General features: G+C 41.8%; 1 protein-coding gene and 1 long non-coding RNA gene across 3 annotated transcripts in view; one reads left to right on the top strand and one right to left on the bottom strand.

Moving 5' to 3' along the window:
* Positions 1-11,062, bottom strand: part of LOC106599937 (uncharacterized) — a 33,884-nt gene extending 22,822 nt beyond the window's left edge. The window contains exons 1-4 of one of the 2 annotated variants that reach the window (XM_082973489.1): positions 10,915-11,062; positions 9,938-10,134; positions 9,620-9,724; positions 9,335-9,430 (exon numbers count right to left, since the gene is read on the bottom strand). In XM_082973489.1, the coding sequence (XP_082829615.1) occupies positions 9,335-9,430; positions 9,620-9,724; positions 9,938-10,134; positions 10,915-10,939 (423 nt within the window). In that variant the 5' untranslated portion in view covers positions 10,940-11,062. The remainder of the gene's footprint in view (positions 1-9,334; positions 9,431-9,619; positions 9,725-9,937; positions 10,135-10,914) is intronic. The other variant, XM_082973490.1, reaches the window with a different exon arrangement.
* A 109-nt stretch (positions 11,063-11,171) lies between these two features.
* LOC145877573 (uncharacterized) lies at positions 11,172-20,680 on the top strand. The gene is made up of 2 exons (XR_014391899.1): positions 11,172-11,366; positions 13,121-20,680. It is a non-coding gene; the product is annotated as an uncharacterized LOC145877573 (long non-coding RNA).
* Positions 20,681-21,613: the final 933 nt, after the last annotated feature.

The following is a 21,613-nucleotide window of genomic DNA, read 5'->3' as shown; positions in this document are numbered from 1 at the left end:
TCTGAGTGGCTGGTAGATTTGTTTTCATATACCTGCCACAGTGGCTGGTGGACCAAAAAGTTCATTTCCCACCCTTGTCATCAGCCAGGGTTTTAACAGATCACCTCTGTTTCCTACAAAGAGAGAGAACCATTAGGACAAATCAAGTTGCTTTAGCAATGTCAAATATACTTCAAATGAGTAGTCAACACTCACCAATAAGCCATCCATCCTCAACAGCTCCCTCCTGTAAGCGAAGGCCAACATTGCTGTTCTGCAGAATGAGCGAGTCGTGTGTTCCACCTGGCCACCACATTCAGTAGCGTCTTTTGGGCATCACATATGACATTCATTGAGCGGAAAACTTTTCTGTTCATAGTTGAACCCATTTTGGGATGGTGCTTTTATCGAGATGTGGTACCATCTATTGCGCTGATCGTATTTGAGAAACCGTTGATGGCAAACAAACCCCTCTTGACTTCAACCTTTTGTGTGACGGTGTATGGAAATTGGATGCAACTGTAACCTTTGCTGATGATTACATCCAAAACAGCTGGCATGAATCAGCTCATCTAGGTTTGTGAGATGCCAAACCAATGGCAAGCGCCAGCTGAAATATTCTGTTGCCAAAAAGCAGAAAGTGGATAGCACTTGGATGTGCACCGGAATGGCATGCATTTTCTTTGTTTGCCTTTCTAAGGTAGGTATTAAATCTTGGCATAAATCCAATAATATTGGCTTTGGGAAGTGATATCTTTAATTCCTGCAACAACAAAAAAGTCCTACCCGCCTAAAAACACGCTCTCTGCGAAATGCAGCATGTGCCACATTTTCCAACAGAGCAAGATCAGCCATCTCCCATTATCTCAGTCTTTTACAGTATTTCAACAATGGTTTCACACGTCCCTCTAATTTGACAATTTACTGTACTTTATATGGATTATTATCTTAACAAATGTGGTCAAATTATATTAAACAAAAATATATATAGAGCACGCAGATTAGTTTCCCTGAGTTCGTATCTGACAGTTTGGCAGGAATTCTTCGGATGTGCAAACCCACAGTTTAATAAGCTTTCTGGGTGGCTGGTCTCAGACGATCCTGCAGGTGAAGAAGCCGGATGGAGTTCCTGGGATGGCGTGGTTATATGTGGTCTGCGGTTGTAAGGCCGGTTGAACGTACTGCCAAATTCTCTAAAACGTCATTGGAGGTGGCTTATGGTAGAGAAATTAACATTAAATTATCTGGCAACAGCTCTGGTTGACATTCATGCAGTCAGTATGTCAATTGCATGCTCCCTCAACACTTGAGACATCTGTAGCATTGTGTTGTTACAAAACTGCACATTTCAGAGTAGCCTTTTGTCACCAGCACAAGGTGCACCTGTGTAATGATCATGCTATTTACCCTGTAAGCAGACTATGGACAAGGTAAGGAAACCAATGTCACTATCCCTTTAATTGTTGCCCTAATAGTGGTAAGTGAACCCATTGCCTGATTTATGAAGGTCAACACCCTCTTTTTGTTTGTGAGTTCTATGCCTTTTCCCATAGTGATCCCAAAGGGATTTTACCTGTTACCTAATTTTTATACCACAGTGAAACAGGGAGCCATGGAAGGCCACAACACAGTTCCTTAGGGTGAGATTAACTTTAAAAAGTAGAATGTTAATGCAGATTTTATTTAGTTTGATTTTATTTATAAGAATACAGATGACTGTATCAGGAAAAGTCTGAGTTTGTAAGTCATAGGTCAAAACATGGATTGCCATTTCGAAGGAAAGGCTTGGCTGAACACAAAAAGCGATAATTTTGAAAAGATTATGATTTCCATTAACTAAGAATTGCCGGCATCATACGATGTTACACCCTCCATTATAGACGTTAAGAGTCTAAAATAGACATTCAAAACTTACAGATTTCTTGATCTAAATCTATCATAACATTTGTTGTCATTTGAAATGTTTTTAAAATGTCAGCAGAAGGCACAGTACTTTAGAGTCGCATAATTATAGGTAGCCTGAATAGTATCCGCCTCATTTTCTAACGTTGCTATGGGCACAGACAAACAACAGAAGTGATGGATACGACTTCCGCTTGACTTCCCTAATGCAGTGAGCGGTGGCAAACTTGCTGTAGTAAATTATTCGAAGGAGTCAATTTATAGAGCATAAAAGTAAACAAGTGTAAGTGTAACGATAAACTATAGGCTACATAGCCTAACTATAAAATGTTTGTGAGCATCCACACTAGAGGAAAGTTTACAATTTATTGTTCTACAGTCCCTACACCTGTCGATCAACTGATCAACGCATCCCACTGCACGCTGCCTATTAATACAACAAGACCATTCTGTGCTTTCAGGGTGTGTTTATCATAGTGACAAATGCAAATAATAGGCTACTTCAATGTACAGTGCATTCAGAAAGAATTCAGACCCCTTGACTTGTTCCACATTTTGTTACGTTACAGCCTTATTTTAAAATTGATTAAATACATTTTCCCTCAGCAATCGCCACACAATAATAACCCATAATGACAAAGCGGAAAACAGGTTTTTAGAAATTCCTTATTTACATAAGTATTCAGACCCTTTGCTATGAGACTCAAAATTGAGCTCAGGTGCATCCTCTTTCCATTGATTATCCTTGAGATGCTTCTACAACTTGACTGGAGTCCACCTGTGGTAAATTCAATTGATTGGACATGATTTGGAAAGGAACACACCTGTGTATATAAGGTCCCACAGTTGACAGTGCATGTCAGAGCAAAAACCAAGCCATGAGGTCGAAGGAATTGTCCATGGAGCTCCAAGACAGGATTGTGTGCCTGAATACTCGTAAAAAATGTTTTTTTTATTAAATACATTTTGCTTTGTCATTATGGGGTATTGTGTGTAGATAGATTAAATAAAAATAATAATCATCAATTTTAGAATAACGCTGTAACGTAACAAAATGTGGAAAAAGTCAAGGGGTCTGAATACTTTCCGAATGCACTGTACATGTGCCTATACTGCCAATCCACTTTTCTGGACACTGGTTGAAGTCAGTATATTTTGGGGTCTTTCAATTGAAAAAGACACTCCGGGACTATTCACAGATTGTTGATAAACACTCTTCTCATCTTTTTATCTAAAAAAAAACCTGTATGAGAAATGCATTTCAGCATGTATTTTCCAAGAGAATCTTAGCTAACACACACAATTTTAAGATATCAACAATTTAGTCGGTAAAAGTCTGAAGAATACGTCCCAGAACAAGCACACAAAATGTGGTGAATGCACAAGCTTCTGAAGCTAAGATATGATACAACAATATCCATTACATCCACATGTTATGGATATCATAAAGGATACTGACAAGGAAAAGAGAAAAAAACAATAAGTCTTGTAGTCGAGTCACTAAACCTTGACTCCGAGTCCAAGTGCTCAAGTCTGAGTCAGTAGGTCTGAGTTTTGAAGCTTCTCTTCTAATTTTCTGTTACATATATGACATTCTGCCACCCACTTTGCAACATCTGCTGAAAAACGTTTGAAAGCAAAACGAATGATTCAGGGTTCTTGAGATTTGGAAGAATAAATCCCCTCAGCATCAACTACTGGTGGGAAGATTTTCATGTGAGAATTAGAGTAATGCAAAGATTTTCCTCCCTGCCCAATGGTCATAACTGCCTGCAATATGCAATAGCCTATGAAACGAATAAGTAATTCAGGTTCACACACATTTTATTTTAACAATGTTGAATAGTTGTGTCAAATCAATAAGGATATTTTGAAGGGATGAATGGTCTCTATACGGAATTGGCTATTGCTCCTGTCAGACTGATGAGATTATTATTTGCAATAATTGTGACAGCTTCTCAGCTACATTTTTGTAATCGCCCACTGATATTTGTGGATGTATTTTATTTTTTTTTACTGCAGAGTGAAAACTAAAGGGAGACTTGTCAGAGAAACCTGGCTATGGGATGCAGGGGAGAAGTTGAGAGGGTAGAGTGACATGACAAATTGAAATACTTTTTTATACTCTAGGAGAGAGAGAAATAGCTAGACTGTTGTTTTGCAATTAAACTCAATACTATTGTTTTCAATTTCGTAAAGCAGTTTGTGTTTCTTAACCAGGTGTGGCTACCCAATGAGCAAGGGCTACCCAATAAGCACTGGGTCCATTCCATCAGCCTCATTGTGACGAATAACGTTGTTTTGATAGCTGCACTATATATACATAAGTATTAGTGGATTTGGCTATTTCAGCCACACCTATTGCTGACAGACGTATAAAATCGAGCACACAACCATGCAATCTCCATAGACCAACATTGACTGTAGAATGGCTTTACTGAAGCACTCAGTGACTTTCAATGTGGCACCGTCATAGGATGCCACCTTTCCAACAAATCAGTTTGTCAAATTTTTGCCCTGCTAGAGCTGCCCCGGTCAACTGTAAGTGCTGTTATTTTGAAGTGGAAATGTCTAGGAGCAACAACAGCTCAGCCGCAAAGTGGTAAGCCACACAAACTCACAGAACAGGACCGCCGATTGCTGAAGCGTGTTGCGCGTAAAAATCGTCTGTCCTCAGTTGCAACACTCACTACCGAGTTCCAAACTGCCTCTGGAAGCAACATCAGCACTTAGCTATTCATCAAGAGCATCATAAAATGGGTTTCCATGGCCGAGAAGCCGCACACAAGCCAAAGATCACCATGCCCAATGCCAAGCGTTGGCTGGAGAGGTGTAAAGCTTTCTGCCATTGGACTCCGGAGCAGTAGAAACGCGTTCTCTTGAGTGATGAATCACGCCTCACCATCTGGCAGTCAGATGGATGAATCTGGGTTGGGTGGATGCCAGGAGAACGCTACCTGCCCCAATGCATAGTGCCAACTGTAAAGTTTGGTGGAAATGGAATAATGGTCTGGGGCTGTTTTCATGGTTCAGGCAAGGCCTCTTAGTTCCAGTGAAGGGAAATCTTAATGTTACAGCATACAATGACATTCTAGACGATTCTGTGCTTCCAACGTTGTGGCAACAGTTTAGGAAAGGCCCTTTCCTGTTTCAGCATGATAATGCCCCTGTGCACAAAACGAGATCCAAACAGATATGGTTTGTCGAGATCGGTGTGGAAGAACTTGACTGGCCTGCACAGAGCCCTGACCTCAACCCCAAGAAACACCTTTGGGATGAATTGGAATACCGACTGCGAGCAAGGCCTAAACGCCCAACATCAGTGTCCGACCTTTTGTGGCTGAGTGGAAGCAAATCCCTGCAGCAATGTTCCAACATCAAGTGGAAAGCCTTCCCGGAAGAGTGGAAGCTGTTATAGCAGCAAAAGGGGGGACCTACTTCATATTAATGCCCATGATTTTGCAATGAGATGTTCGACAAGCAGTTGTCCACATACCTTTGGTCATGTCAGGCTCTACGTGGCTACGTTAGTGTCAACTATGAGTAGCTACCACAAGAGATTGGACTTCTGTTAACGTTACATCCTTGTTAACAATGGACCCTGTGTGAATTGGGTATCCCATGATCATACTACCAAATTCACACGAGGTCCATGCTGACAAATGACTAAAGGAAGCTATTTAGCTGTTATGGAAAAATGTTTGTCAATAACTGGAATATATCTAGCTACTTCTGGGGCAGGGACAAAGTACACTGTGTACCGGTTTCATAGCTAGCTAGTTACTTCCCTCATTGTAACGTTAAAGGGTAGGTAGCATGAGTTTTTACTAGGGGTGTGCCGAACTTGTCATACTCGTATTCATAATCTTATCCGTTTTAACAGTGCCTTCGGAAAGAATTCAGACTCCTCGACTTCCCCCCCCCCCCCCCCCCCCCAAAAAAAATTACATTATTCTAAAATGGATTACATTTTAAAAATGACCTCAATCTACACACAATACCCAATAATGACAAACCAAAAACAGGTTTTTAGAAAAAAAAAAAAAAAACGTATTTAAATAATTATCCAGACCCTTTGCTATGAGACTTGAAATTGAGCTCAGGTGCATCCTGTTTCCATTGATCATGCTTGAGGGAGATGACCAAGAACCTGATGGTCAGTCTGACAGAGCTCCAGAGTTCCTCTTCCAGAAGGTCAACCATCTCTGCAGCACTCCACCAATCAGGCCTTTATGGTATAGTGGCCAGACGGAAGTCACTCCTCAGTAAAAGGCACATGACAGCCCGCTTGGAGTTTGCCAAAAGGCACCTAAAGGACTCTCAGACCATAAGAAACAAGATTCTCTGGTCTGATGAAACCAAGATTGAACTCTTTGGCCTGAATGCCAAGTGTCATGTCTGAAAGAAACCTGGCACCATCACGACAGTAAAGCATGGTGGTGGCAGCATCATGCTGAGGGGATTTTTTTTCAGAGGCAGGGACTGGGAGACTAGTCAGGATCGAGGGAAAGATGAAGGAAGCAAAGTACACCTGCTTCAGAGTGCTTAGAACCCGATCGAACAACTCTGGAGAGAGACCTGAAAATAGCTGTCAGTGACACTCCCCATCTAACCTGATATAGCTTGAGAGGATCTGCAGAGAATGGGAGAAACTCTCCAAATACAGGTGTGCCAAGCTTGTAGCGTCATACCCAAGATAACTCAAGGCTGTAATTGCTGTCAAAGGTACTTCAACAAAGTACTGAGTAAAGGGTCTGAATACTTATGTAAATGTGTTTTTTTGGCAAACATTTCTAAAAACTTGTTTTTGCTTAGACATTATGGGGTATTGTGTGTAGATTGATGAGGGAGAAAAAAAACAATGTAATACATTTTAGGATAAGGCTGTAACTTAAGAAAATGTGGAAAAAGACAGGGGGTCTGAATACTTTCCGAATGCACTGTATGTTTTAGCATTTTTGCATCTTTATTAACTTATTTCCAGATATCTTCAGAACAACCCAAAATGCACTATTTCTCAACATCATATGGAGAACCAGTGTTACCTAGCTAGTTCCAGCTGGCTAATGTTAGCTACTAGCCATGCTAGCATGTAATTACATTCCAAACCAAGAGTTGGCGCTGGTGAGCTATGTACATCAACGAAAAATTAACCATATAAACAAATGCGCAAAACTGCATATTTTTTTCCTGTGCGTTTGGTAGTGGTAGTCGAGCGAGAGTTCTAATAGCTTTCAGTCATTTGTCGCTAGTAGCTAGTACTGTAATACCAACAAAGACTGGGTTACGACTCATTTGTGGCCTAAAATGAAAAGCTATCTTTGAAGTGGGACCGGTTTGTCTGGTTCAAGCAAGCGAATTGGAGAATGGGAACAGTGAACACGTCTACTGCATGCCGTTCTCATTTCGTCGCAGAGGACTTCGATTGCTTAGTACAACCAGTGGAAGGCAGGATTCGGAATGAGACTGAGTGAAACCAGGAACTGTGCCGAGCGTGAATGTGAAGCCCGTCTACATCGCTAGTGTCAGCAGGGATGGAGATAAACCAGATAAATTCTATGTGGATTTACATCACTATATTGCTATTGGATTAGCTAACTCTCCCTCGACTGGTGAAACGGCCTCTCCCTCTGAAGGCCTCTCCTTGGCTCTTCTTTGACTTTGGTTGCTAACTCAGTCGTCAATTGATAAGTCTCCTCTCTCTACTTTTTATCTGTTGGCTTTTTGTTGTTGTTGTGTTCTGTGGGACCCTGCTTGTGCTAGACTAGTTGTTCTCTGGCTTACTACTTAGCTATGTCGACCGTGGTGGTTGGCTAGCTAGACTAGTTAGCTGGTTAGGCTAGCTAGCAGGCTAAAATAAACTTCAGCTGGCTGGCTTGCTGGCTAAGAAAACTGCATATACTGGTAACATTATTTGATAACTGGTTAGATTTTATTTTTGTTTATTTAGCCTTTATTTAACTAGGCAAGTTAGTTAAGAACAAATCCTTATTTTACAATTACGCCTACCCCGGCCAAACCCTCCCCTAACCCGGACGACGCTGGGCCAATTGTGCGCCGCCCTATGGCGGTCGATCGCGGCCGGTTGTGATACAGCCCGGGATCGAACCAGGGTCTGTAGTGACGCCTCTAGCACCTTAGAGCGCTGCATTTCGCAAATGTTGGTTTACTTTAATGAAGGTGTAAGCTAGGTGTTGATTGCAACTGGCTGACTCACGCAGTGCTAACGTTAGCAGGTTGGTAGGGCTAATGTTATCAGGCTAGTAGGGCGAATGATAGCAGGCTACTTGGCTAGCAACCTTAAGCTGATTTGTATCAAACTGCATTGGGACTTTTGATGCGTATACTAATGCAAATCCATATATTACATGTTGTTACATTTATGCTACCTATCCTTTAACAGAAATCAAAACTCTCACGGTAGCTACCCTTAGTTGATGCTAATGTAGCCACGTAGAGCAACGTAGCTATCAAAACAAGTCCTTCGTCACTATGGGGCAACAATAGACCCCATGCATATTGGGTAGCCACACAGTCAAAAATCAAATAGTAGGCTGGTGACTGGTGATTATGGGGAAGCAAGAGTCGCTTGTGTGATGTGAAGCATATGATCGGAGGCGGAGCGGAGCCTGCCTGTCTGCCCACAGTCATCGCTTGCTTCGCTGCAGCTCACCAGCTGATGTAGGCTGTGTGTTCCGCACCCTTCCCACTGCTAGAGAACAGAACCCTCGCTGCTCTGCGCACCCAGCTTTGCTAATGTTCTGCTTATCATAGTAGCCTATTCAGTTCAAGTGCAAATATAAGTCACGAGAAGGTGAGTCCAAGTCACTAATGGTCGAGTCACAAGTCGTGAAAATCGGGACTCAAGTACTACAACACTGTCAATTATAGACCATATAAAACCTTGATGAACGTTAGCTATACTGATTAAGTTTCAAGATCCGATGAAAGGTGCATGTTTTACAAAAACGTTTAACCTAAAAAAAAAAACGTCATGAATGTAACATTGCCTGTCCCATTCACCCCCCTATCTTTACAAGACTGTAGAACATGCAAACAAAATTCAAGTGACTTCAACTTGGTTTGGATTGTTTTTCATTAACATCTCATCTTTTGTAACATATACTGGGAGACAGCTGTGAGTGGAAAAACAAGCTCAGTGAGCCCTGTCTAAAAACCATGAAACATGATTGTCTGAAAAACCTTTGATACTACTGTGTAATGGTCAGAATTCATGCAATTTCCTACTTAAAAACGTATCAAATAAAGCCTGAACTCCAACATATTGACTTCAAGGATAATTATGACATGGTTTCATTTGGAAATTAACTTTATTTGTGCATGCTCAGATTAACTTTTACACGGAATCACCCTATAAATCGTTCTATTTTCGCATACCCAAAATGCCTACTATTTAGAATGCAAGTATGGGTATTCAGACACAGCCACTGACCTGGAAGAAGAGTTCCCTCTCCTTTGGCTCCTCCATTAGGGTTTCAATCAGCTTCGTGAAGTTCGCCTCTGATGCTTCCACATTTGGATCTGAAACCTGCAGCAAGAATGCACAGTGGATGTTCATCCATAATGCCATTTAGCAAATATACTTACGGCCTTACATACTTGTATACTTAGTATTTTGAGGCGAATGTGGGAATAAAACCCACATTATAAGCACTGTGTTCCATGTTACAAGGACAACACTCCAACCAACTGAGCCATTAGAATCACGGTTCCTCACCTCTCCCTTATGATTGGAGATACAGCTCCTCATCCTGTTCAGGTGTGGCTGAACGGTGTCAGGGCGACACAACTCATCATCACAGCGACATAACTCTAGGACCAGCTGTCAATAAAATGAGAATTGAGTATTCATTGCAACAGGTGTATGTGTGATCGTTGAGTTTAATGTTGAAGTAGGTTGAGGTTTCCCCTAGATACTTATCTAAGGTAAATCTTGCGTTTCCTTCAATAAAGGTTCAGATTTGACGGTACACTGATCCTAGATCTGTGCCTAGCGGCAAATTCTGCGTCTTTCCCTCTTGTCACCCCCACTCACCCGTGCTCTTAGTCCCATGAGGAGTTGGACCCTCTCTCTGTAACTCATCAGCTCAGGGACTATTTCCAACACGGTGGTGGCAAACTCCTCCAGCAGTCCATAGTCCATGATGTCTCTCCGCTCGATCACCTGCCACAGAGCAGCACACACCAGCCGCAGGGGCGGAACAAAAAGACGCAGAGACGACAGAGGAAGACCTAGAAGAGAAGATTATGTGCGTTCAAAGATAACTTGAGTGAAAAAGCAAGCTAGCTTCTATAACTTGGGCAGTACTTTATATAATGCCCCAACCCTTTCTGCACTTGTTCACGCCCCTTTCCAGCTCTTCTAGATACAGGCAGGTGTAAACAACAGTGCCATCCATGTCAGATATATAATGAGTAACAGTGGGAGGGAACACCTTTTTGGAATAAAATTGAGCCTTGATCAACGAGGAAGCCATAGAGATCCTATTGAATTATTATAATTCCTAATTCTATGGAGGAAGTTACAGTATATAACTACACACATTACACTAAAAAAACATTACTGTCTGAGTTGCACAACATTTCTAATGACTCATATTCTTGAGTTCTTATACTAATGCATTATTTTCTATCTGGTTATGGGTATTTTACTAAATTGGTTATGGTTTAAACACGTTCCAAGTCTCAAACCAGGGCCCAGCTTCAGGCTGAAGTGGGGAAGGGCTATGGTTCTGACGTGCAAAACGACTTGCCAAAATCTATAACTGACCCTTACCTTAACAAACCCTTAACCTTGACCCTAACCAAATGTTTTACAAATTCTCAAATTAAATATTTAAAGTCTGTATTACCACTAAATAAACCATCTTTGTTATAGCCCTTTCCGCGAGACTACTGGCAAAGATGGTGGTTGGCTAGCTACCTAGTAAGGTAGCTAGCTTGAAATTGTGGCAGCAATGCAGACTGCAACATGTCACCTATACAGTTAATTGCAATATATTAATAATTTACCCTGTTCCTCCCGGAGCGTTTGCATTTTGTGCTTTCGTAAACATTAGCTACACCAAAAACAGTAGACCTCTTCACAGATCTGTCCGTGAAAATCTTGTTTACAGCATCACACGGTGCATAGTACGACATTAATAACGCCTGTTTTTCTGTACCATGTTATCATCTTCAACGTTACAAATGTTTAAGCTACACAGTTGTTATTTGTAATATGTCCTATATAATGATACATTCAATTCTGCAACTGTGTTTATGTAGATAATCGTTTAAACAAATGGTTCAAACTGCAGGCAAAATTGTAGAAAGACAAATGGGGACCTTCCAAACACGTGATGTTTAAGTGCGGAAAACGTGATTTAAAAAGACGAGGGAAAACATGAGTGAGGATTTGTTTTTTACGGGTGGAAAATAACCAATTGTGGATGACGTGGAAAATCCGTAAAATAATCTTGCAGGTAAATTGTAAAATGGAGAATACTTCATTCCAGGCAGTCAGTTTACAACATAGCTGGGGTGGTCTCATTATACATATTCTGTTGCAAAACCTTTCGTCTCTTGCAAAACGTTTTGCAACAGAAACCGTTTACACCAAATGTTGTTGAGTTATGTTTTGTTCTTAAACGGAAGTTGTAGTTCAGTCTTGTCTCTCTTCCCCCCAATCAATATAAGGTTAAATTCAGTGGTGGAAAAAGTACCCAAATGTAATACCGGAGTGAAAGTAAAGATGCCTTATTAGAAAATGACTCAAGTGAAAGTCACCCAGTAAAATACGACTTGAGTAAAAGTCTACAAGTATTTGGTTTTAAACATATTGAAGTATCCGTTTGACACTTAAGTATAAGTAATTTCAAATTCCTTATATTAAGAAAACCAAATGGCACTACTCTTGTTTTTTGACATTTTTTATTTACTGATAGCCAGGGGCATACTCCATCACTGACATAATTTACAAAGGAAGCAAATGTAAGAATGTTGTTCATTGAATACAGTTCAGCATTTAACAACATGGTACCCTCCAAACTCGTCATTAAGCTCGAGACCCTGGGTTTCAACCCCGCCCTGTGCAACTGGGTCCTGGACTTTCTGACAGGCCGCCCCCAGGTGGTGAGGGTAGGAAACATCTCCACCCCACTGATCCTCAACACTGGGGCCCCACAAGAGTGCTTTCTCAGCCCTCTCCTGTACTCCCTGTTCACCCATGACAGCGTGGCCGTACACGCCTCCAACTCAATAATCAAGTTTGCAGACGACACTGCGGTGGTAGGCTTGATTACCAACAACGACGAGACGTCCTACAGGGAGGAGGTGAGGGCCCTCGGAGTGTAGTGTCAGGAAAACAACCTCTCACTCAACATCTACAAAACAAAGGAGATGATCGTGGACTTCAGGAAACAGCAGAGGGAGTATCCCCCCTATCCACATCGACTGGACAGGAGTGGAGAAGGTTGAATGTTTTAAGTTCCTCGGCGTACACATCACGGACAAACTGAAATGGTCCACCCACACAGACAGCGTGGTGAAGAAGGCGCAACAACGCCTCTTTAACCTCAGGAGGCTGAAGAAATTTGGCTTGTCACCGAAAACACTCACAAACTTTGACAGATGCACAATCGAGAGCCTCCTGTTGGTCTGTATCACCGCCTGGTACGACAACTGCTCTGCCCACAACCGCAAAGCTCTCCAGAGGGTAGTGCGGAATGCACAACGCATTACTGGGGCAAACTACCTACCCTCCAGGACACCTACAGCACCCGATGTCACAAGAAGGCCAAAAAGATCATCAAGGACAACAATCACCTGAGCCACTGCCTGTTCACCCTGCTATCATCCAGAAGGTGAGGTCAGTACAGGTGCATCAAAGCTGGGGCAGAGAGACTGAAAAACTGCTTCTATCTCAAGGCCATCAGACTGTTAAACAGCAATCACTAACAGAGTGGCTGCTGCCAACATACAGACTCAAATCTCTTGCCACTTTAATAAATTGAATCAGAGGATGTAATAAAGGTATCACTAGTCACTTTAAATAACCCCACTTAATGTCTACATTTCCTATATTACTCATCTCATATGTATATACTGTATACTATACCATCTACTGCATCTTGCCTATGCCGCACAGCCATCGCTCATCCATATATTTATATGTACATATTCTTATTCATCCCTTACATTTCTGTGTGTATGTAACACTGACATTCCTGTCTTGCAGGAAATCACAAACAGAACGAGCAGTATGGCTGGTGGCATTGTCATGCTGGAGGGTCATGTCAGGATGAGCCTGCAGGAAGGGTACCACACGAGGGAGGAGGATGTCTTCCCTGTAATGCACAGCGTTGAGATTGCCTGCAATGACAACAAGCTCAGTCCGATGATGTTGTGACACACCGCCCCAGACCATGACCCTGCACATCCAAATCGATCCCACTCCAGAGTACAGGCCTCGGTGTAACGCTCATTTCTTCGACGATAAACGCGAATCTGACCATCACCCCTGGTGAGACAAAACCGCAACTCGTCAGTGAAGAGCACTTTTTGCCAGTCCTGTTTGGTCCAGCGGCGGTGGGTTGGTGCCCATAGGCGACATTGTTGCCGGTGACGTCTGGTGAGGACCTGCCTTACAACAGGTCTACAAACCCTCAGTCCAGCCTCTGTCAGCCAATTGCGGACAGTCTGAGCACTGATGGAGGGATTGTACGTTCCTGGTGTAACTCCGGCAGTTGTTGTTGCCATCCTGTACCTGTCCCGCAGGTGTGATGTTCGGATGTACCGATCCTGTGCAGGTGTTGTTACATGTGGTCTGCCACTACGAGGATGATCAGCTGTCCATCCTGTCTCCCTGTAGCGCTGTCTTAGGCGTCTCACAGTACTGACGTTGCAATCTATTGCCCTGGCCACGTCTGCAGTCCTCATGCCTCCTTGCAGCATGCCTAAGGCACGTTCACGCAGATGAGCAGGGACCCTGGGCATCTTTCTTTTGGTGTTTTTTAGAGTCAGTAGAAAGGCCTCTTTAGTGTCCTAAGTTTTCATAACTGTGACCTTAATTGCCTACCGTCTGTAAGCTGTTAGTGTCTTAACGACCGTTCCACAGGCGCATGTTCATGAATTGTTTATGGTTCATTGAACAAGCATGGGAGACAGTGTTTAAACCCTCTAACAATGAAGATCTTTGAAAGACAGGGTCTTGAAAAAGGGATGTTTCTTTTTTTGAGTTTAGAAGCACAAGCATTTCGCTACACTCGCATTAACATCTGCTAACCATGTGTATGTGACCAATAAAATTTGATTTGTGTTTAGTAAATCAGAGGCAGTAGGGATGACCATCAATCAATCAAATGTATTTATTTATAAAGCCCTTCTTACATCAGCTGATGTCACAAAGTGCTGTACAGAAACCTAGCCTAAAACCCCAAACAGCAAGCAATGTAGGTGTAGAAGCACGGTGGCTAGGAAAAACTCCCTAGAAAGGCCAGAACCTAGGAAGAAATGAGGAGTGGCCAGTCCTCTTCTAGCTGTGCCGGGTGTAGATTATAACAGAACATGGCCAAGATGTTCATAGATGACCAGCATGGTCAAATAATAATAATCACAGTGGTTGTAGAGGGTGCAACAGGTCAGCACCTCAGGAGTAAATGTCAGTTGGCTTTTCATACCCGATCATTCAGAATATCTCTACCGCTCCTGCTGTCTCTAAAGAGTTGAAAACAGCAGGTCCGGGACAAGGTAGCACGTCCGGTGAACAGGTCAGGGTTCCATAGCTGCAGGCAGAACAGTTTAAACTGGAGCAGCAGCACGGCCAGGTGGACTGGGGACAGCAAGGAGTCATCAGGCCAGGTAGTCCTGAGGCATGGTCCTAGGGCTCAGGTCCTCCGAGAGAGAGAAAGAGAGAATTAGAGAGAGCATACTTAAATTCACACAGGACACCGGATAAGAAAGGAGAAATACTCCAGATATAAAAGACTGACCCTAGCCCCCCCACACATAAACTACTGCAGCAGAAATACTGGAGGCTGACACGGAACCCAAACCGGCTGCGCGCGTGCGCCATCGTGCATACATTTATTGTGTTCCCCTACACCAAATGCGACGACAATACGCAGGTTAAAATATCAAAACAAACTCTGAACCAATTACATTAATTTGGGAACAGGTTGAAAAGCATTAAACATTTATGGCAATTTAGCTAGCTTGCTAGCTAATTTGTCCTATTTAGCTAGCTTGCTGTTGCTAGCTAATTTGTCCTAGGATATAAACAGTGAGTTGTTATTTTACCTGAAATGCACAAGGTCCTCTGCTATGACAATTACCCACATGGGTATAACCAATGATGAGATGGCACGTGGGTACCTGCTTCTATTAACCAATGAGGAGATGGGAGAGGAAGAACTTGCAGCACGATCTGTGTCAGAAATAGAAAAGAGTTCTATTTTAGCCTTTGGCAACGCAGACGCGCGTGAGCAGTGTGGGTGCAATAATAGAATAACATAGATTTCTAAATGTATTTTGCAACGCACGCGACGCGAGCGGTGTGGTCAGCCTACGAAGCAGGAGGGGTCGGGAGACACTGTGGCCCCATCCGACGATACCCCCGGACAGGGCCAAATAGGCAGGATATAACCCCACCCACTTTTCCAAAGCACAGCCCCCACACCACTAGAGGGATATCTTCAACCACCAATTTACCATCCTGAGACAAGGCCGAGTATAGCCCACAAAGATCTCCGCCACGGCACAACCGAAGGGGGGGCGACAACCCGGACAGGAAGATCATGTCAGTGACTCAACCCACTCAAGTGACGTACCCCTCCTAGGGACGGCATGGAAGAGCACCAGTAAGCCAGTGACTCAGCCCCTGTAATAGGGTTAGAGGCAGAGAATCCCAGTGGAGAGAGGGTAACCGACCAGGCAGAAACAGCAAGGACGGTTCGTTGCTCCAGTGCCTTTCCGTTCACCTTCACTCTCCTGGGCCAGACTACACTCAATCATAGGACCTACTGAAGAGATGAGTCTTCAATGAAGACTTAAAGGTTGAGACTGAGTCTGCGTCTCTCACATGGGTAGGCAGACTATTCCATAAAAATTGAGCTCTATAGGAGAAAGCCCTGCCTCCAGCTGTTTGCTTAGAAATTCTAGGGACAGTAAGGAGGCCTGCATCTTGTGACCGTAGCGTACATGTATGTATGTACGGCAGGACCAAATCGTTAAGATGGGTATGAGCAAGCCCATGTAATGCTTTGTAGGTTAGCAGTAAAACCTTGAAATCAGCCCCTGCCTTAACAGGAAGCCAGTGTAAAGAGGCTAGCAATGGAGTAATATGATCACATTTTTTTGGTTCTAGTCAAGATTCTAGCAGCCGTGTTTAGCACTAACTGAAGATTATTTAGTGCTTTATCCAGGTAGCCGGAAATTAGAGCATTGCAGTAGTCTAACCTAGAAGTGACAATAGCATGGATTAATTTTTCTGCAACATTTTTGGACAGAAAGTTTCAGATTTTTGCAATGTTACGTAGATGTTGTTTTCTTGATAAATGCGTTAATTGTTCCATTTTCTTGTCCTACTAAGCATTCAAAATGTAATGTAATTTTGGGTCTATGGGAAAATGTATGGAGTAATTTTCTTATTTTCTTTAGTAAGTTTAGTAAAAGTTGTCACAAAACAACGACAGACCATGGCCCAGATTAACAAAACACTTTTTAGGAAGTTAAAAAGATAGTTTAAGTGAATTCCTCAACAATATCTTAACATTTAATGTTTTTCTTACGAACTTCTAAAATATTTTCTCACAAATGTCTTAACTATCTTAAGATTCGCTAGGCAACCTACAGTTGAAGTCAGAAGTTTACATACACTTAGGTTGGAGTCATTAAAACTCGTTTTTCAACCACTCCACACATTTCTTGTTAACAAACTATAGTTTTGGCAAGTCGGTTAGGGCATCTACTTTGTGCAGGACACAAGTAATTTTTCCAACAATTGTTTACAGACAGATTATTTCACTTATAATTCACTGTATCACAATTCCAGTGGGTCAGAAGTTTACATACACTAAGTTGACTGTGCCTTTAAACAGCTTGGAAAATTCCAGAAAATGATGTCATGGCTGTAGAGGCTTCTGATAGGCTAATTGACATCATTTGAGTCAATTGGAGGTGTACCTGTGGATGTATTTCAAGGCCTACCTTCAAACTCAGTGCCTCTTTGCATGACATCATGGGAAACTCAAAAGAAATCAGCCAAGACCTCAGAAAATAAATTGTTGACTTCCACAAGTTTGGTTCATTCTTGGGAGCAATTTCCAAAAGCCTGAAGGTACCACATTCATCTGTACAAACAATAGTACGCAAGTATAAACACCATGGGACCACGCAGCCATCAAACCGCTCAGGAAGGAGACGCGTTCTGTCTCCTAGAGATGAGCGTAATTTGGTGCGAAAAGTGCAAATCAATCCCAGAACAACAGCAAAGGACCTTGTTAAGATGCTGGAGGAAACAGATACAAAAGTATTTATATCCACAGTAAAACGAGTCCAATATCGACATAACCTGAAAGGCCGCTCCGCAAGGAAGAAGCCACTGCTCCAAAACCGCCATAAAAAAAAGCCAGACTACGGTTTGCAACTGCACATAGGGACAAAGATCATACTTTTTGGAGAAATGTCCTCTGGTCTGATGAAACAAAAATAGAACTGTTTGGCCATAATGATCATCATTATGTTTGGAGGAAAAAGGGAGAGGCTTGCAAGCCGAACATCTCAAGACATCAGTCAGGAAGTTAAAGCTTGGTCGCAAATGGGTCTTCCACATGGACAATGACCCCAAGCATACTTCAAAAGTTGTGGCAAAATGGCTTAAGGGCAGCAAAAAATGTGTGTGCAGAACTGAAAAAGCGTGTGTGAACAAGGAGGCCTACAAACCTGTCTCAGTTACACCAGCTCTGTCAGGAGGAATGTGCCAAAATTCACCCAATTTACTGTGGGAAGCTTGTGGAAGGCTACCTGAAACTTTTGACCCAAGTTAAACAATTTAAAGGCAATGCTACCAAATACTAATTGAGTGTATATAAACTTCTGACCCACTCTGAATGTGATGAAAGAAATAAAAGCTGAAATAAATCATTCTCTATGCTATTATTCTGACATTTCACATTCTTAAAATAAAGTGGTGATCCTAACTGACCTAAAACAGGGAATTTGTACTGGGATTAAATGTCATGAATTGTGAAAAACGGAGTTTAAATGTATTTGGCTAAGGTGTATGTAAACCTCCGACTTCAACTGTATCTAGCTAGCATTGGCAATCATGTTAGCGTATTTCACACTGAGACACCTTGTTGGGTTTCAAATAATCAATACTTCATCTGAAAGTTTAACATGTTCAATTGCTTTCATTAGCTTATTCTCCCACTGCCCTGAGTTTTAAAATAGGGGTTTAGCAATCTTGGAATTAAGAACAAATCCAATAATCTTTTCTTCAAGAATTTCATTTCTTTACAACTTTTTAAGGAGAAACATAACGCAAGAACATTTCCAATAACCTTTTTGAGGAATAGCACATTTGCTTTACTTTGTTCATAAGTCTATAGTTAAGAAGACAATTCTTCTTAAAACGGTTTTGTTAATCTGGGCCCAGAGACTTAGATATGCAGTTTTGCTAACTATTATTAGTCCTGTAAGCATTAAATGGCAAGGTGGGAATTTTTATAGCGCACAGGGCTGTAGGCCAGAAGACCACGCATGAATCTAGCATTGTATTTGTAGGTCTGAGAAAGAATTGCATGATTTATGTCATTTTACATGTTAGCAGAATCTTTTATTAATACCACACAAATTACAGGCTAAGAATGGACAGAAATAGGCCTGTGTTTATCATATTTCTCCAATGCCAAATCCATGTGTGTTGTTTACAACGAAACTGCCCGTTTGCAAATAATTACATCTTGAGACGTCATTAGGAATCTTGAGCATGGTACTTCCAAAAGTTAGGTTTACCTTTCCACCCCAGACAGAGTAGGCCTACCGACGCAGAACATGTAAGCTTTAAGTGCTTCAACTCACAAGTGTTTCCCTAAAAGCTATCTGGGTTTAAACATGTTCTATTGTACAGAAAGTGAATAGCTAAATCAAGTGATAGTGACATAATTGGATTACTTCCCAAGTAAAGTCAGTCCCTGAATGTCAAATAACCGAAACAATGACATCACGTTTTAACCAGGTATTTCACAGCTTGTTTCTAGCATAAAGCATCGCGGACCAAAGCTCTGTTATCGATAATTTTATATAATCGGATCAGTTTTATTTTCTTCAAAATATCTAATACAATTTTTTTGGTCGCTTAGACATTTAGCAGATGTTATTGCGGGTGGAGCGAAATGCTTGTGTGCCTAGCTCCAACAGTGCAGTAATATCTAACAAAACACACATATACAAGTAAAATAATGTAATTAAGAAATGTAGAACTATTAGGATGAGCAATGTTGGAGTCCGGATTATATACAGTACCAGTCAAAAGTTAGGACATACCTACGCATTCAAGGGTTTTTCTTTATTTTTACTATTTTCTACATTGCAGAATAATAGTGAAGACATCAAAACTACGAAATAACACATGGAATCATGTAGTAGCCACCCTTTGCCTTGATGACAGCTTTGCACACTCTTGGCATTCACTCAACCAGCTTCACAAGGCATGCCAATTGCACTCTCCCTCAATCTGTGACATTGACAAAACTGCAAATAGAGTGGTCATTTATTGTCTCCAGCACAAGGTGCAACTGTGTAATGATCATGCTGTTTAATCAGCTTCTTGATAATCCATCCACAGATGTGGCCTATCTTGACAAATGAGAAAATGCTTACTAATAGGGATGTAAACAAATTTGTGCACAAAATTGGAAGAAATAAGCTTTTTGTGCAAATGGAAAAGTTCTGGGATCTTTTATTTCAGCTCATGAAACCAGCACTTTACATGTTGCGTTTTATATTTTTGTTCAGTGTATTTATTCATAGTAGTACACAGGGACTGGTCTCTAAATTACCTTCTCTGCTGCTTAAAATTACTCAAACCAATCCCTTACAATGCAGTGGTGGTGCGTGGGTAAAATCACGGGGAAGCAAAACCAGAAAAAAAGCCATAGGTCTATTACAACCTATACTACCGGTCAAAAGTTTTAGAACACCTACTCATTCAAGGGTTTTTCTTTATTTTTACTATTTTCTACATTGTAGAATAATAGTGAATACATCAAAACTATTAAATAACACATATGGAATCATATAGTAACCAAAGAAGTGTTAAACAAATCAAAATATTTCATATTTGAGTTTCTTCAAATAGCAACCTGTTACAGGTGTGTAAGGAAGGCGAAGTCGGGTGCAGGAGAGTAGCATGTAGTAACAGGCGCACTTTTATTCCGTTCCAAAACGACAGCACAAAATACAATAAACGTGTCCAAAACACGGAATATGACATCCAACAATTTCACACAAAGACATGGTGTCACGACTTCCGCCGAAGTCGGTCCCTCTCCTTGTTCGCGCGGCAGTCGACGTCACCAGCTTTCAAGCCACCGCCGATCCACTTTTCATTTTCCATTTGTTTTGTCTATGTCTTACACACCTGGTTTCACTCACCCAATTACCTGTTTATTATTTAAGCCTCTGTTCCCATGGTTGGTTGTGAGTGATTGTTTGTTGTATTGTGGTCCGTATTTGTGGGCTTGGTCATTCTCTTGTATTTTGATGACTTTAAGTAAAGTTACTTTTATTTACTCATCTCTGCTGTCCTGCCCCTGACTCCTCTGCACCAGCTACACATAGATCCTTACACATGGAGCTGAACAGAGGACTAAATACATGCAGTGTGATTAGGGAATGAAAACCAGGTGTGTATGGAACAAGACAAAACAAATGTAAATATGAAAAATGGAGCGGCGATGGCTAGAAAACCGGTGACATCGATCGCCGAACAAGGAGAGGAGCCGACTTCGGCGGAAGTCGTGACACAACCCTTTGCCTTGATGACAGCTTTGCACACTCTTGGCATTCTCTCAACCAGCTTCATGAGGTAGTCACCTGGAATGCATTGCAATTAACAGGTGTGCCTTGTTAAAAGTTAATTTTTGGAATTTCTTTCCTTAATGTGTTTGAGCCAATCAGTTGTGATGTGACAAGTTAGGGTTGGTATACAGAAGAGAGCCCTATTTGGTAAAAGACCAAGTCCATATTATGGCAAGAACAGCTCAAATAAGCAAAGAGAAACGACAGTCCATCATTACTTTAAGATCAGTCAATGCGGAACATTTCAAGAACTTTGAAAGTTTCTTCAAGTGCAGTCACAAAAACCATCAAACGCTATGATGAAACTGGCTCTCATGAGGACCGCCAAAGGAAAGGAAGACCCAGAGTTACCTCTGCTGCAGAGGATAAATTCATTAGAGTTACCAGCCTCAGATTACAGACCAAATAAATGCTTCACAGAGTTCAAGTAAGACACATCTCAACATCAATTGTTCAGAGGAGACTGCGTGAATCAGGCCTTCATGGTCAAATTGCTGCAGAGAAACCACTACTAAAAGACACCAATAAGAAGAGCCTTGCTTTGGCCAAGAATCACAAGCAATGGACATTAGACCGGTGGAAATCTGTCCAAATTTAAGATTTTTGGTTCCAACCGCCGTTTCTTTGTGAAACGCAGTGTAGGTGAACA

This window comes from Salmo salar, chromosome 03 (genome assembly GCF_965601325.2).
Source record: "Salmo salar chromosome 03, fSalSal1, whole genome shotgun sequence".
Taxonomy (NCBI): Eukaryota; Metazoa; Chordata; class Actinopteri; order Salmoniformes; family Salmonidae; genus Salmo; species Salmo salar.
Note: the sequence above shows the minus strand (reverse complement) of the source record. Positions and strands in the feature narration are given on the sequence as shown.